Source organism: Tamandua tetradactyla, chromosome 1 (assembly GCF_023851605.1).
Source record: "Tamandua tetradactyla isolate mTamTet1 chromosome 1, mTamTet1.pri, whole genome shotgun sequence".
NCBI lineage: Eukaryota > Metazoa > Chordata > Mammalia > Pilosa > Myrmecophagidae > Tamandua > Tamandua tetradactyla.
In genome coordinates, this window is record NC_135327.1 from 206786960 (window position 1) to 206805495 (window position 18536).

General features: G+C 35.7%; 1 protein-coding gene across 5 annotated transcripts in view; it reads right to left on the bottom strand.

The window, feature by feature from the left end:
• DIP2C (disco interacting protein 2 homolog C) overlaps positions 1-18536 on the bottom strand; it is a 500644-nt gene that overhangs the window by 86056 nt on the left and 396052 nt on the right. For all 5 annotated transcript variants that reach the window (XM_077151686.1, XM_077151685.1, XM_077151684.1 and 2 more), the window contains 5 exons: positions 13795-14003; positions 12521-12635; positions 11797-11998; positions 6308-6417; positions 4784-4864 (listed from right to left, as the gene is read on the bottom strand). In XM_077151686.1, coding sequence (XP_077007801.1) covers positions 4784-4864; positions 6308-6417; positions 11797-11998; positions 12521-12635; positions 13795-14003 — 717 coding nt within the window. The remainder of the gene's footprint in view (positions 1-4783; positions 4865-6307; positions 6418-11796; positions 11999-12520; positions 12636-13794; positions 14004-18536) is intronic.

The window sequence follows — 18536 nt, forward strand, 5'->3', positions numbered from 1 at the left end:
TATTTTACCCTTATTGCAGGGCTCGGGGGTTATTACTTACAGATTGGCAGGCCTGAATACCCATACTTTAAAATTACTATTTTTCTCTGTTTTCCTTTTGGTTCCAGCATGCAAGGCTGATTTGCATATGCTAATATGCTAAAGTGCATATGAAATGACTCTACCATAAATAACTGCATAATATAAACATCCCATCTGACAGGGAGGAAGACACTGGTCATCCACTTGTTATCTGACAGTATTAAAGCAACCTTATACCGCAGGAGAAATGTCAGTGAGTTTCAGTTATTCACTTCACATTTTCCATTAATTGTTCAGAAAAAATTAAAATGCTACAGGTGAGTGGACCCATAAAGTAACAGCCACTTCTCAGGTCAACGCTATCATTATCTGGCATCCTCATCAACATCTACGGGAAAAGTTATACTGAAGCCCACATGCCTAAAAAGAAGGTGCTACTAAAAACTATTTCTAAGAGAAATCAGGGTTGTGACCTTTCTTAAATGAAGTCCTGTGAGGTATCATAACAAAACAGTAATGCAGAGTAGTTCAGCCATCAAATTCCTAATCTAAAGAGAGAGAATTTTCAGTGTCAATGATTGTAAAGTTGGTACCATTAAGTTTTACATTAAATTAAACAATGACAGTGGAAAAAAAAAGCCAGTGAAAAAAAGCCAGTGAAAGAACTAGCCAAGTTGGATTTATATTTTAAAATTCAGAAGAAATTACTGCAACTAGATGGTTAAAACAGCCAGCTGATGTTTCTGTTAGAAAAATAAGAGACTCCCTTTTGTATGTAAGCAAGTCCCAAGAATGTAAATTTTCCAGGATTTGCAAGGAAAGCATATGAATACTCTTTGCAACAAATAGGAAACATCAATCATATTTATGAATCAAGTGGACAGATCATTTTAAGTGGGTCTATGATCAAAGAATGCAAGTAAGAAGTGGCAGAATTCATTATCAACTGGTGGATTGTGGCAGAATTCATTATCAACTGGATAGAATTGTGCTATCCAGCTGTGGTTACTGCACACTTGAAATGTGGCTAGTACCGCTTGTTAAAATGATACTATTTCGGGTATAATAGGTTCAGTAAAATATATTATGAGATTTTCACCTGTTTCTTTTGACTTTTTAAATGTTGCTTTTAGAGAATTTAAAGTTTTTTTTAAGTGGGTTGCATTTTATTTCTATTGGGCAGTGTTGAACCAAGAAGTTGATTTATGTGGAAATTACACCATAGCAATCACAAAATGATGCTTCTAAGTTACAGGTTGAGATTTTGTTTTAAGTGGGTACCTAAGACAGGAGAGGGTAGAAAATGAATGGAGATGCTTGGATCTGACCTTTTTAGAAGAATAACAGTATAGCTCAGAGTGATATTATGAGCCTTCCAATAGTTCAGAATACAACTGTCTCTATGACAAGAACGTTTAGGAACTAGCAGGCCAAATCCAAAAGGAAAAGGAATCCTTGGACTTTACTTTCTTCTCCAAAACCTAAAAATAAATTTATTCATGACTTTGATCCCTGCAACTCACTCCCATCTGATCTTCTGTTGTTTCTTATGAAGCTCTTTTTTGAGTACAGCAGTCATTTCTACTAAACACAATTTTCTAAGAAATCCAGTGTCTAGCTATAGCAAACGACCTGGACATAGGGCGTCTAGGGCAGAGGGAATGTCATGCAGGGCTAGACTAAATATACATCAAGCCCAGGGCTCTGGCGTCACTCCAATGAATAATCTCAGGGGCCTTCTTTGCATATTGCTATTTCAAAAAATTAAACTTACTTAGACTATTTCTATGCCCCCCTACTGATGGAATGCATTTCTGTGAACATATCTAAATCCTTTTGGAATTTTTGAATATTTGGGAGTTAATTACTTCTTAAGTTGTGCTGCCAATTTACATCTCCAAATTGTTTGGGTACAAATACTCATCCATCCACCCATCTATACATCCTACATATGTGTGGAGCAATGTGCCAGGTAATATTGGAGGAAGGATTTTAAAAGATCAGGATCTGACTTTGGCTCTCAAGCTGCTCACAGTTTATGGAGGATATAACTTAAGAACAATTACAATGTTATGAGACTTAAGGGAGGAGAGGAAGTACTTTTAGCTAAAGAAATTAGAAGGTACTATGGTAGGAATTCTAGAGTGGGGCAGAGACACCAGAGCCAATATTGCAGATTTTGGTTGTCATTTGGAGGTGATAACAGAAAACTCTAGAGAGTCACAGGAGACTATGGAGATGAGAAAGACAAGCAGTTTCTAGGATGAATGTTATATTTAGGACAAGAAAAGCCAAGGAGGTGATCAAAGAGAAATTATGGCCATGTCAGAGAAGCCAAGGAAAGGCGAAGAAAAGGTCAATCATATCAGAAAAGAGGACTCTTATTGGTATCTATAAGCTGAAAAAGGACCCAATGGAGAAGAGATTAAAAACACAAGGCAGGTTTCCTTTCAAAAATCCTGTTTGACCATGTATTTTGTTGCTGTTCATTTGTGAGCATGGAGAACACAATAAACTTTCAAATGAAGAGAAGGTTAATCAGAAGGGGAAAAAAGAAGTCTACATTAGATAGTGTCAAATAACTGTGGTGGCAAAATCGGAGTGGAAGAAGGTGGGGCTTTCCTACACGAAGAAGTCCAGCAAATCAAGATCTATTGTTTAAGATTCTTCCTGGGGGATAGTCTTGAGCAGGTACAGTGAATAAATTGTCTATTGGGATCAACTGGACACACAGAGTAATTTCAAGATAATAAACACCTGCTCTGATATAAGAGGTTATTTATATAAACTAAATTGCATGGAAAAATAATCTGATAACTGGATATCTAAATTAGAGATTCAGGGATCATTTATAATATTGTCATTTCCTTGTATCTGTCTTCAACATACTAAACTGCAAGAGATACTTTTTTTGGGCTAAGATTTTGATATATAGCAACTGTAAGCAGTCATTACTTAAAAAAGTAATGTTTGTTTTTCTAATTATATATATAGTACATGCTTACTAAATAAACTTGGATAAGTAGAAAAGCACAAAGAAAAAACTTATAATCAACTACAATTTCCTCATACAAAAATACTCTATATTTGCTTCTAATTATACACAAATGCATCTATATCTGATACTGTAGAACAAAATTTAAACATTATACCTGTTTTATACCTCAATTTTTTCACCTAGTACATATATGGTCAAAATTTTTCCATGTAACTGAAAATCACCCTAAAACATGCTATTTTAATGGCTGAAAAGCATTTCAAAATATGGATATTAAAATTTAGTTACTTTCATTTTTTTTATATTTAAGCCATTTACAATTTTCCCTGCATAAGTATTGCTTGATAAATGAAAAATCTTTAAATGCTTAAAATCTTTCTGTTATTTTCTTTTTTTTCCTCAGAGTAAATTCCTAGAAGCACAATTGCTGTAAGCAAACATATCAAATATTTCTGAAACATGTTTCATAAGTAAACTGCCCTCCAGAAATTTTGCATCATTTCAATGTCCCTCCCCACTCCCCCACCTGAATTATATGACAGTGTCCAAACTTGCCAAGAAGAGCTGCATTTTTTTTTTTTTTTTTTTTGCATGGGCAGGCACCAGTAATCAAACCCTGGTCTCTGGCCTGGCAGGTGAGAATTCTGCCTGCTGAGCCACTATGGCCTGTGCGAACTGCGTTTTTTAATCTACATTTCAGGCTACCAAAAAGTAGCATTTCCCAAACCAAAAAGAAATACTGACAAGTATATTAAGATTTTTACACTGAATTTTTATTATTATAGCTATCTGCTTGCCTACTCAAGGCCTTATTCTTTTTTTTCACTGTTAATATTGTAAACATATTTCTGCAAAAATTAAATTATAACACATAATTTTCAAAGATGCCCTTTTCCACTTAATATAGTGACCCTTCTATGTCACTTCATGAGCAGCTATTACATATATATATGTACTCCCTTTCTATATATTTACTGTATGGATAAACTGATACCATTATTAGATTGTCTCCAATTTTTTGTTACAATAAGCACTGTTGCAATAAACACCATAACTAAATTTTTGCACACATCCAAGAATATTTTCTTAGAGGTAATATTTTCTTAAAGGTGATTCTTCCTAGAGGTAAGAATTTCTGGACCAAAATATATGCTTTAAGGCTTCTGATACCTATTAAATTGCCATCCAAAAAGGTTGTGCCAATTTACACTGGTTCAACAGGATATAAAAGCGTCCATTTCCCTCCGGCGGTTTGTTACACCATCAAACCCTTATTCTTAAATACTAAAATGAAACAGTATTTGATGAGTTTTGTTTTCTAATGTAAAAAGTAAGATATGAACTTTAAATACTGCTACAAAATAGAGATGATTTTTATTTCTAAGATTCTATAATTAATATACATCTTAAAAATTAGTTTAGTAATAAAATAAAAACATAAATATCTCACAGACCTAAAATCTTCTCTGATGTAGATATCATCCGTCACTATTTTAGGGGGGAAAATACTGCGAATAGGATTGCTAAAATATGTGTATATGTAAACAGGTACATATAGATACACAAATCATTATTATCTAAAAACAATCCTTCTTAAATGAAAAAGAATCTCACTAGTTAAAATAGTAAAAAGCAAATTCACATAAGACTGAAGTGAAGGGATTGAATTGGGAATATTATAAAAAAGTAAGGAAGTTTCCAGAGAATCAGTTTAGATTTCCTACCATCTGAGCGATTATAAAGTAAGAATTCAGCATCTCTCACCCTACAGTTTAGCAGCGTATAAAGGATGTGGTCGGGAGTGGTCTGAGCTCTCCACTGCAAAACTTCTGAGAGAAACAGAAACTGAAACAGAGACAGAACACAGTTATTAGGTTCAAACTACTATTGTTTGGACTGGGGGTAATCTCAATATTTAAATTGATAAAGTTGGTATTTTTAGAGTGCCTTAAAACAGTATGCTGTTTCACTAAAATGCTACAGATAAAGGAAGACATTTCATTTTTGAGACCTAAAATTCTTAAATACAGAAAATGCAAGTGTTCACAATTTTTTTTCCTGAAGTGATTTACAATCAATTGCACCTGACTTGCAGACTCACAAACCAAAGGACTGGTGCTATAGCCCAGGTTAAAGATGTTCTCTTAGAGTCTGCCCAAGGAGGAGAGAATTTCACCTCCCCTACGATTGGAGGGCACATCCAATACAAAAGCTTCTTTCTCCTGGGACTCCCAGAAGATGTGATGTTGAATTCTGTGGGCTGCCATGGAGATTTAGATCTGTCCTGTTTTTTGTTTTTTTTTTTTAAATAAAAGAAGGGCTCTATTAAATTTTGTTTCCAGAATGTCCTTAAATAGCACTGCTAATTCCTTAATGTCCTTGAATAGCACTGCAAATTACACAGACCATATGCATTGTAGTGATTCAGTCTGTAGTAAAAAGGACAGTCCTATGTCATGTCATTCCTAATACAGTGCTAGTGTCAGGATATAGGAAACACCCATACTAACACTCCATTTCATTAAGAAAATAGATGTCGTAGGTAGGGAACATGACAATCAAGTGCTCTGAATTAACATATTACTACATGTTACCCAATTGGCAAGGTTTTAAATTGCAAATTTTGTCCCATTTCCTAATGGTTCTAAATACAAAACGGGACCACCTGTTGGCTGTGGGAAAATGGGACCTCTTCTGGTTAATCTGAGCATTCTCAAGGCAGAATGGTAACACAAGAGACTCAATTACATATGACAAATTGTGTGTGTGTGTGTGTGTGTGTGTGTCTGTTTTGGTGCAATGGGGTTTGAAATTTCTCCTACTTTTCCTAAAGCTGCTTTAAGGCGGTCTGGTTTCCAGACCCACGTTAACTGATGTTGTCTTGTCCTTCAAAGACCAATGACACCTTATGGAGAGATAGCGGTGAGGCAATTTGGGATTCTAATCAGGGCTGGCAGAAATAATTGGCTTTGGGGGAGCACTCTCTCCACTCAGCCCTGATAATCATGAGGCTATAACAATAGTTGCCCATTGCTCTGCCTCTATGAAATTGTCTAAAACATTGTAAGCCTTAATAAACTTATTTACTTTATAAAATCAATTAGGGATGCCTCTTCCAGGGTCAAGAGAACAGATCTGAAGGTAAGGTCACTAAAGACTCAGGAGATCAGCAGCATATATTGAATTGGCAGAGTCAGGAAAATAAGGGAAAAGAACCACATGTGCGATACAGCATTCTATGTCGATAGGAGTCAAGAGAAATGAGATATTAAAAGCTCAGTTGCTTACCTTTCGGGCCTGGTCGTTGTCTTCTATCTGACCAAGATCTCTGCCACTAGCTTGGGCAATTCTTTTCCCAGAGACAAGGTTTCCCACCATCACAGAGGCAGGACCAATCTCTAAAAAGAAACAGTGGCACGCAAGTGAGGAAAACAGAAACGGATTCTTTTAAACTATGACTTCCCTCACCTTGGTAAGGTTTACTTTGGGAAAATCCTTTGAAAGACCTGGCTTTGAATAAAATGTTTAGAGTAGGGTTTCAAAGAAATCACTAAAATGGTAACGATGGCAAATATAAAGAAGTCCCAAAGGTAATACATAAACAATATTTTCATCACATGCCAAATTCCCCTAATATTCCTCATTCCTCCAAGCCCACTGCCTTCATTCCCAGTGAGTGTGAACTCAGCAGATGCTATCATATTTTCACGCTAGTGGTGACAAAAAAATATATATTACAAAAGGCAAGGGATTTTTTAAAAATTGTGATTTGTTTTTCTTCTGCGTAGTTAAAAACTTATGGACTGTGTATGTTCCTGTTTCCTGGTGTTACTACACATCACAGAAAGTTGACCATAAACATAAACAAAATAGCATACGTCTTTCATGACCATCTCTCGGGCTAGACCTCGGGAGTAACACTGTTGAGAGGGTAGGGTATAAATCACTGAACTCTACATTTCATTGGCTGAAAATGTTCTCTGCCAGACCCACAGCAAAATGTGAAAAAATAAAACAAAATGCTACTGTAAAATCAAAGTTCTTTTTTATTCTCCTGTAAATCACTTTATTCTCAATGCTTTTCCCATTTTACAGAAACATTTTGAAAGAGAAAGTCAGACACAATCTCTTCTCATAGCCTTTCTTTTCTTTCTTATGAAGACAGAAGTTTCTTAAAGAACTGCAGAAATCTTTTTAGAATTTCTGACAGTGAGAAGACATAATACCCTCCAAACTCCTCAAAATATCATTACTGGTATTTTCTTTTCATTAAATGCATTAACCAAGATAAACATATTTACATGTTTATAAATCTGGGTATATGTTGCACACGTAAGAGTTGTATATCTGTAGTTAACACAAATTGATCATATAACATATCAAAATGATGCAGGTTTTAAGGGATGCGGTGGTACAGAACAAGGCATATTCACAATGCACACAGTTAATCAGGACAACTGCACTAACAAACATCTTGGCTCCCAGTAAAAGGGACTTGAGAGCCTAACATTTAGTTGATTGTCCAAGTGAAAATAGGGCCACCTATTCTACTCTACAGATATATAGAATCTGGTTTGCCATAAAATACTTAACTTCTCACAGTATGAGGAGGGAGGCAGGGTATTTCAAGACAGGACTGAAGTTTTGGGTGAGTTGCCAATGGCACAGAGTTCTGGGCCCTGTCTTCTGGTGTCTTTAGTTTTAGACAATTTATAGGAATCTTGATGGTGGTTTCTTTATAGTTATAAGACTATGCCGAATGTGTTCAGCTAAATCATTTTTCAATTTCATGCTTTATATCTGTGATAGCTTGAGCACACTAAATTTCTTTTCTTAGTTCTTAATAACTGCCAAAGAGGAATAGTCTGCTCATATTTAATAATGCAAAAAAAGAAAGTTGGTAATAAAATGAATGGGGCTGCCAACATGTTAGAGCATATTTGAATTAATTGCTTTAGCACGGATAATTAAATACTCTTGTAGTTTGCATCCCAGCTTATTAGTCATTAGCTTTCTATCTTTAGGATCTGTTGATAAAGTATCTTAACATTCTTCTTGTGATTTAGGGCTAGGCAAAATGGTTCTTTAGGAAGCCAACTTGGAAGCCGACCTCAACTAATTTCCAGGCTTCCCCATAATTTATTTTAAGCATTTCAGGATAAAGACAGCAATATTTTGAAGGGGCATCAGATTTTCATAATGCCTTATTTACTGCATCTCTGTCACTAGGTCAAGTCTCCTCTTGCTAAAAGTTTATTTCTGCTTGCAATAACCAAATGTAATGTTTGAGACCTTGTGACTTTCCGCCTACATGGGTTTACGGATTTACTTTTTTCAATTGTTGCTAGCAGACAGGACTTTTCCTTGAAGCACCTCATTTATAAACTCTACCCTTACCAAGAACTGATGAGTTTGCTCCTTCTTTGAAGTAAGCTGGATGAGTAGCAAACACTACTCTAGTACACCAACCTCTCACAATTTTAAGGCAAAGAACTGAGATGTAGCCCAAAACATATGCACTTGAAGTTCACATTTATTTTCCTCTTTCTACACTCCAATTTATAGATTTACAAACCCATAAATCAGCAACTTATTTCTCGTATTATTGAACTTTTTCCATATAATGCTTGACAAATGGATGCAGGGTCACAGGCAGAAGTTACGTCTAAAGGAGAGCAGCGAGTGCTAATTCTACACTAGGAACAGTCTCTCTTCTATCTGAGACTCTGTAGTTTTCTGTGGCCTACACCTCACACTGGTCCACTGGGATTCTCCCCCAGCTATTCTGATAAAGGATATCCAAGAAAATTTTAAAGCTGTGGACTTATGCCTAATTTTATAATATTTTCAATACTGTTGCCAGCCCAACTGATAGGTTAACACTTTTGTACTCAGTTAAGATAATCTCACAGAATACAGCGTTGTTAGCCAAATAAATACTAAGTTATCCATTCAAAAGGTAACTAAGTTGTCTAAAAATATCTAAATTTTAGGGGTTATGTTTCAAGCATCTAGCAACACCCTTAAACACAAACGGCCTCAATAACTGTTGGCTTTGGCTGCCAATTTTGTGTGCTCATTCAGTCCCGAATGTTTTACCTCAGAAGGGCCTCAGAAATTACCTAGTCAAGTTCCCTCATTTATATTTATGGAAACCAAGGTGTAGAGAAAATGGGATTTGTCTTAAGTTGCTTCACAGCAGAGCTAGGAAAGCCTACTGGCACCCTTGACGGGTCTTTTTCTATTTTACCACAGCTGCCGTTTAATATTTGTTGAAAACCAGTTTTGTGAAGGGCCAAACTTATAGAACCTCTCAATATTTAACAAAAACAGATGGGACATCAAATATCATTTTTCTTTTTAATTTCTTCTTTCTTTAAAGGTCTCTTGACATTTGGCAGTTTAACTGCAGTTAAGAATAGCTATGGAATCATATCACATATTTACAAATCATTCTACCCACTATAAATCCTTTGTCCTGAATGCTCCCTCACAAATTATGGAACTGTGAGGAATTCACATTTATTCTTTCACACTTGGAACCACTGCGTGCCTGGGTCACTAAGTCAACTGCATTTGTGATAATGAGTTGACTCAGGTAAGTGGAGAGGGAACTGCATTGCATAATCTTATCACCTCCGACTTTGCACTAAACATCCTGGTGAGTTCTGACACACTTATAAATTTAATACTACAGAAACAAATATGCCTAGATAGAGCAATTGCTGAATCGTTTCCAGTGTTATTTATGTTTTGAGATAATGAGACAAAAGAAATTATTTTTCATTTCTTTTAGTGTGCTCACTGAAGTATAATGCTTTGTGTTTTTCAGCAGCCCACAAAATGGATTTAAAGAAATGGATCCTTCAGTTATGTGCAACTCTACTTTTTACTACAGTGAACATACAAATCAGGGATTGACAGAATAAAATGAAAGGTAAGAGAAAAAAGAAACGATGAAGAAGATCATCTAGAATAGAAGAAAATAACTTAAAAAATTAAAAAAGCAGTGATGAACATAAGTCTAATTTACCCAGGAAGTAGAAAGCATAATGACTTTCTATTGCTTAAACTAGAAGAGAACAAAGGATTCAAAATTATGAATTACATGCTGATTACCAAGCAAAAAAAATCTTTGAGTTTACCGAGAAAAAAAAGCAAAGGATTTTGAATCAGAAACTCTGAATCCAAGTTCTCTCCCTGCTCTTTATTAGCAACGCTTGCTTGGGATGGTCCCACTTCTCCCAGCACCAGCTTCTTCCCCTTTACAATGGGGATAATTGTGAATGTGTTTAATATCTCTGAAGTATACACTTAAAAATGGTTACAATTAAAAAAAATGGTTACAATTAGAAATTCTGTTAAATATATTACCACTTTTTTTAAAAATGGGGATAACTACCCCATTTTTTCTCATCAAAAAGAGATAAAGGGCCATTTTATTAGAAAAGCTGAGGACAGGGTCCATGAAACCTCAGCAGTCTGTCACACCTGGAGAGGGGTCCAGGCCAGACTTTTCTGATCAATTAATACATTTGCTACAAAGTATCTAGTATAAGAGATCCAATAACCTCTAGGTAGAAAACTCTGCTCAATATTGCCATTCTTTATCAGATGGTAGCAAACTGATCCAAACCAGGTTAAATATATGAGGGTGTAGTAACAGTAGCACAACAATGGTGAAGGGCAAAGACCCTGGAGTCCATCATTCTGGTAAGAATTCTGTTTCTACCACATTCCAGCTGTGTAATTTTGAACACCTGACTTAACTCTCTGGGGCTCCCTTTCCTTACTTGTGAAATAGAGTACCTACTTCATAGGATGACCACGAGGATTAAATAACCTAATATATAAAAAGTGCTTAAAATTATGGCTAGTCTATAATATGCATTATATGTGAATAATATTATCATTATCCCAGCTTGAGCTTTTGTTCCGGTTGTCAATGAAACTTGTTTGTTTGTCTCAGCCCTGAAAGCCTTGGACCCTCAGTTATTATATAATAATAATAATATTATTATTATTATATAAGCACAAGAGTTACTACTCATTATCCAGCAGATTCTTGCAATAAATTCCCATTCACTGATACTCTGTGCACACCTTAAGCAGCATGGCTGATCTAGTTGCTATGGGGTTCAAGTCAGATAATGGATAATTATGTCTTCCCCAATCTGCAAAGGACTAGAAAAATGTCAACTATATAGCAATGTCAAAGTTAATATCTTTCATTTGTAGACTTCTTCAGGTACTTCAATATGTTTCACATGTGTAATCTGCTTTGATTACTACAGTAATCACACGAAATATGGAAGGAAGAACCATTCTCATTTTGTACGTGAGGTAACTATGACACTGAGGATTTGTGTCTTGACCAAGATCACAAAGCTAATGAATGTGCAAAAACAAAATCTAGACTATTTCTTAGTCAAATGTTTGATATCATACTGAGAAGGCTGAGGCCCAACAAACTGGCACCTCTTTCAGTCCAAATGTTCACCATACACCTAGCTCAGAGTGGACTTTATTTTCACAGCAGAGGCATTATCTTTCCATCCTCATCCTTGGGCAGAAAACACTAACTTTTCATTACTACATGAGTACGTTTATTTATGTGGGAGTATGCAGAACATGTGAATAGCGTGGAGGCAGGAAAAAAGCAGAGAACAATCACGTTCAGCCTCTCCCTTTATAAGGTCCCAATTAGCACGATCCATTACAATTCCAGATAGCCAATTTAAGACTATACACAAACCTACGACGGCATTCAAACATACCTGGCTGTTTTTGTCTAGGTTTAGGCAAATTTGTGACACAAGTATGTGGGCACATCAAGACATTGCAGGGGTGAAGTGAGCCTTCCAGGAAAAGTTGCTTAGTTTCTGACAAATGTATTCCACCAAGAGGGGTTTTGGGAAGGGTGTTTGCTGGAACCAAGGCCAGGCAATAAACTCCAACTTGATGTATACTATCAATTGCCTAGAAAATTCAAAAAACGTAATCAAGTTACAATTGGTATTATAGCCAGAAACAGTCATTAAATGTTTATACTTTGCAAAGAATTGTCTACAACAGGCAGGAATCTAGCAGTGTTTCCCGTATAAAAATGCCAAAGTAAGAGAACGGGTTGTCTTACTTAAACCTCACTGAGTTGAAGACTTTACATAAAACTTATGGAATACAATAAACAATAAAAAAGACAATACATTTCCAAGATCATAACAAAAAACTTTCACTTGTGATTTCACCAAAACCAGTTTTACAAACTCATGATCCTTAATCTTGATCTATTTAGCTAGTTTTCAGGAACACAAAATAGAAGTTTCACACTCGATGTAATTTCTTACCAAATGGAACAGGGGGAAAAAAATCAAGAAGTATTATATGAACAAAACTACTGCTGATAAGGGCCAGGCCATAACCTTAACAGATGACTAAATGAAGCTGAAAATAAGAACAAACAAACAAAAGTTTCAAATAAAAAAGCCAAAATAAGATTACCTGTAGAACTCTGCTCATCCACTGAAAGCTATCTTCCTCGGTGGAGTCTGGTCTCTGCTCTGCAACAATAACTATCCTTTCATCGTGAAGTACAGTCACTGAAAACACAGCTATTCTGTATCAGATAGAAGAGGAAAGCATCAAGTGAGTATACACGGTAGATGCTATACAGATTTATTTCTTCAATAAAGAATTTTTATAACTATTATTAATTAATAGTTCAGAAGATCACAGCTCCAACTACTACTTCAAAAAGGCAAATTGTAATTTCAACCTCCTACACACTTATTAATATAAGAATAGCTCTGGGGAGGAGGGGAGAGGAGAAGTCTAAAGATGTTGCAAAAGTAAAATCATCCTACATTTTACTTCAAGGCTGTCTATAGTGGCCTAAAAGTTTTGGAGACAAGTTTTATACCTTCTACTGTAGACAGAAAGAATTATATGTAATTATCAGAACTGTCAAAAGTAGCTGCACTGAAATTTGGAAAACCATACAATTCATATCTTGAGTTTGCACTTGCGAAGTAATACCCCTCCAGATCAGCGGACATTTTCTGATTGGGAACTAAAGGGTTTTTTTGTCAAATATATATTCCTTTCACAGTAAGCATAAGATTCTGGCAACTCAATAACTCCAATGTGCCCCTTTTCACAAATAGGCTGTAGTTTTAAAAAGCATTCAAATATGGCAAGGCTATGCCCAAATATCCAGGTTCCCCCATTCCCATTAGTTTGCCAAACTGGAGATTTTAAAGCAGTTTATGATTTCATCACATTAGCAAAGACCTCAGGAGCTGTAAGAATTAATTTAACTAATAAATATCAAACTTTGACTCAGGCAGGCCAGGCAGGTAAGCAGTTGGGAGGAAGAAACCCATGGGAGAATCAGTAAGTAAAAGTAAATGAGCATCAGTGTTTCTATGCAAGCCTAAGGCTCAACTGTTAGCTTTGGGTCTTTCCAACCTGCACCAAGATGAATATTTCTTTTTTTTTTTTGTAGTTGTTAATTAAAATTAAAATCTTCAAATGGATTTCTAAATTTAATTTAGAGAGGACGCTAACAATAATGTATTTATGGGACACAGGAAATTTCTATAAAATCATGGACATTTAGTACTAGCATGGAATCTGAGAGATCCTTGAGCCAAATTGCTTTATTTTATGGAAGTGACAATAAGTTTAAAGAATTTATGCAAGTTTTAAACCCTTCATAATTATATTAAAAAGTATAACCTATCAAAAGCATATACTTAAAGACAAATGCAACTAACCTTCCCCTGTAGACAAATTTCATTGGTTCCACTGCCAGTGCTGTTGCCACAATGTCATCTGCATTGTGTCTTCGTCCACTAACCACCATCAAACCATCCATTTTACCCACCACAAAGACAAGCCCTCCAGGACCAATAAATCCCAGCAAGCCTGTCCTTATAAAAGGGTACTCACTGATCGGAGCCCCTGAACTTGTCATAGGAAACACCTAAGGAGAAAAGAGACACACTTTTAAGTTAAGATATCTTTTATTCTCATTGTTACTGGTGATATACAGGATTATTAGTAGGGAAACACAATATTTGGCTTCTGCCAAATAAGATTATTTAAAATTCAGGTCAGGGTAACTTTCCAGAAACCTACAACCTCCAGATGGTTCCCCGGACCTGATAAGTCCTGAAACCTAGAGGGCCCAGCCTCTTCAGAACATCAGCTAGTTTCATCTCCTTACCCCATGTTACTGACAGCCCCTTTCAAGATGAAAAAGTTAGAATGGTCATAGCCCAAATACCCCTAAAGAGAGGAACAGAAAGATCAAAAGTGACAGTGGAGTTACACAGAGAAGACAGGTTTTAACAAATGAGTATCACTGCTGAATCATTATATTGATATCTCTTTTAGTCTCCAGTATCTTAAAGCAGCTAGAAGTAAAAACCTAAAATTGTGGAATTGTAACCTATACCAAACTCTGAAATCTGTTCTAAAACTAACTGTTGTGATGTGCTCTGAAATGTATTGCTTTTTTGTATATATGTTTGTGGTAATTAGTTTTAGGTGTCAACTTGGCCAGGTGACAGTGCCTAAGTTCTGTTGCTGTGGCCATAAGCCAATGGTACGTGAACCTCATCTGTTGCTGATTAAATCTGCAGTCGGCTAGGAGGCATGCCTCCTGCAATGAATGATGTTGGATTTAATTGGCTGGTGCTTAAATGAGAGACTCAACGTAGCACAGCCCAAGCAGCTCAGCATACCTCATCTCAGCACTGGCAGCTCAGCCCAGGCCTTTGGAGATACAGAAAGGAATCACCCTGGGGAAAAGATGTTGGAACCCAGAGGCCTGGAGAGAAGGCCAGCAGAGATCAACCTGTGCCTTCCCATGTAAGAAAGAACCTTAGTTGAAAGTTAGCTGCCTTTCCTTTGAAGAACTATACGTCAACTAAATAAATCCCCTTTTATTGAAAGCCAGTCTGTCTCTGGTGTGTTGCATTCCGGCAGCTAGCAAACTAGAACAATGTTATTTTTCACAAAAAAGAAAAAAAAAGTCAATTGTGATGATAAAAAATAGACATATTCCTTCTACCTCCCAATATTCTGGAGCAGCTAGAAGGAAAAGTCTGAGATGATGGAATAGTAGCCCATGACAAACTCTGGGATCTGTTCTGTAACTACTTGTTGAAGAATGCCCTGAAAATTATTGCTTTTTTCTTTCTTTGTTATTATACATGTTATACTATACAATAAAAAAGTTAAAGAAAAAAACGTTAGTTGATAAGAACATAATAAAAGAACTCTGGAAGAAAGTTACTTAAGATACATCTTTGAGAAGTTATTTATGTGCTTTTCCTCGAAAAGGCTGGTTGTAATGCCTTAAAGGTATTTTTCACACTTTACATGTTCTCCCACATATCAGAGAACAATTTTTCTAATTCAGTATTCCAGTTCTGTCCACTATTTTTTTAATCCCCTTTATAGCATCTCTATTAGCGTTGTTGATTCAGAGATAAAGAGGTGGTCTGCTCAGATAGTTGCAATAATCTGAAGAATATTAGAGTGTAGTTGTTTTTTAAAAAAAATAATAAAGGCCTTAGGTTGGCCATGGTGGCTCACTGGCAGAGTTCTCACCTGCCAAGTCGGAGACCCGGGTTCGATTCCCAGTGCCTAACCATGTGAAAAGAGATTAAAAAAAGAAAAAGGCCAGGTTAGCAGAGATTCCTAGCTGTTCACGGGAGGTCCATCTCCTTCAGATTTATGCCAGTAAAATAACCGCTTAACGTTTTGAGGATCTTAGCCTGGAGCCCAGTAACTCCTCATATCACAACTAATCTGATGGAACATTTCAAACAGAAAGTTCCTGGTGGAGATTTTTTGTTTTCAGAATCTGGAATCATAATGCTCTTAACCAGAGAGAGCGATTTTATTACAAACTCACAATCACATCAAGTTTTCTCCAAACCAAAGTTCTAAAAATTAGTCTGAATAAAATGAAAACACACGCAAAACATTTGGTTCTGGTGAAGACCATTTGCCACAGAACTATTCAATACTTGATTGTGGGCTCCAGATCTTCCCAAGAAGATTCAAAGTATAATGCACTCCAGTTAGGAAAACAGCAGGACTCTCCTCCCTCAGAACTACAATTCAAGTAGTCAGGTGGATGTGCCCTTAAAACCTGGCATGTTCAATAGCAGCAGCCGCAGCCACAAAGTTTAAAACTCTATTTCAGATTCTCCTCTAATAACCTGCAAGACAGTGTCTTCCAAGGCTGTATTTTGGATGTGAAGTAACATTTTTAGGCAAAGCTGCTCTCCAGTTAAGATAGGAAGGGCCAAATTTTCAAACTCACTTTAAAATTTTCAACACATCTTTTTATGTTTTGAAATTACCTTTGGATGAACTGAATGCAATTCTCTACAACATGAAACAGCAGGATAGGTTTCTAACCTTGTGTGTCAAATGACATAGATGGATTCTGAACTACTGCAAAAATGAAATGGTTCAATGATAACTACACTAAAACTAAAACTTTCAGCAGACATTCCTCCAAATCAAACTGACCTATGTTTTAAAAAATTATGAAAAACATTTCAGTGTTTAGCATACAACTTGTGTTGCAAATTTATTCTAATGGATGTATCTGGAAGCCAGACAGTTCAGAATCGAATAATCTACTAAGAATACTATTGAGCTTTTTCTACAGCCATGGCACCAGACCTGGTGAAATTTATTTGTCATGTTTTATGATATGATATCATAAAATAGCCATAAAATAATCCATGGAATGGATCCAGAGTCAAGAAAAAAAAATTCTATTTTTTCTTAAGCTCCCTCTACTTTCAAGTAAAAAAGTCCATCTTTGCTTCTAGCCATAAGCACTAGTCTGACAATTCCATTTTAATAACAGAATGGCAACATTCACCATTTAAATTCTATCCCTTGATTAAGCTGATCTAGCATAATCCTACATATCAGGACCAAATTCATTTTGGTCCTTCACAGAACCATGTTACTAGAATTGCATTTTTGTGGAATTCTCTTCCTCTTTTCTTGAAGGTACTGTAAAAAGAACTGCATGTTATTTACTTATTCTCTATGTAAAAAACCACTTGATACATTCTCTTTCAGAATTCAATGCTAAGGAAATTTTGGAGGCACTGATAACTTTGATATGTTTACTATTTCTCTTGATAATGAGAACTATACCACCTGTGCTTTCCTTTTATCTGGCTTCCAGGAAGCTTATAAAAAGGTTTATATATTTTTATTCTTTAGTCCTAGCATTCTACTGCTTTTAATATTTATTATTTCATTACATGTAACTTCAGTTGTACGCTACTATTGTTCATTTATATAGAGAAATGGGGTAAATATAAACTTAAGGAAATAGAATCATTTAAAGATCATTCATTACCTTTAATTATCACTTAATTCATTCAAGTAGAGACTCTGATTGGTGACCCCCTCCCCTCCAAGACTATATACATAATTACTACAGGCAGAAACAGCACAGAAACTTGGTCTCTTGATTCTAAGTCCTTCTACTTTTCTGGTTTGTTAATAAAGGTTCATTTGAAAGGCTTTGGCCACAATGCAAGGGGAGTTATGCTTAGTCTATCAGACTATTTAGTGATTTTCTAGATTTCTAATGGAGAGGAAGAAAACCTAATCCTTCATGCCATGGGCAACTCTGACAAAGAGATATATAACCCAAATGCAAAATTTGTAAATTAAAAGTAGAAAACTCAAGTTACTGAATTACTGACCACCAGAAACTTCCAGAATAGAATTTTCTCTGTAATTCTATTTGTTAAACATTTGAAGATCTTTTAAAAAATGAGGGACTTCATCCAATGGGCAGTTCAATTTAATCTTATACCACTTCTCCTTATAGTGAGCTGACATCTACTTTTCTTAACTTTCTCATTATCTCCAGTAATCCTTCTAGAGAAACAGAAGCCACAGTAACTTCTATTAGCAGAAGGCTTCAAATATTGAAAAAGAGTAATTCCCCATAAGATCTCAGCCCTGACCTTTTACAAATTCTCATTTGTCCCTTTAATCTGACAAAGGTGCATGTTGCTGCCTGGCAATAGTTTACCTTAAGAATCTTTTTTTAGAGTTTGTAATTCTTAAGATGCAATACCCAGAAATCACCCCAATATACTAATAAGTGCTAATTAATTCTTCTTTTGTTGTTTATAAAACCGCAAGCATGAAAGTGAGAGAAAATCGAGGTTTAAGTATTATATATTACTTAATATAATTATGTATGACTGATCCGTTTTAATTAAAATATTTTTTTCTTATTGGAACTACACTGAAAAGAGAACTAAAAAGGAAGCAAATCAAACAGTTCAAACTTTTAACCTGTCTTTCTCCAACCTTTCAGGTAAATCACATTGAAAAGAACATTTGATTGTTATTTAGATCTATGTCTAGCTCTTGCTTCAAGGGATATTTTAGAAAGGTGAATATATTTTCAAAACTGGTAAACCACATGTCCAAAAAGCTCTCATGCCCAATG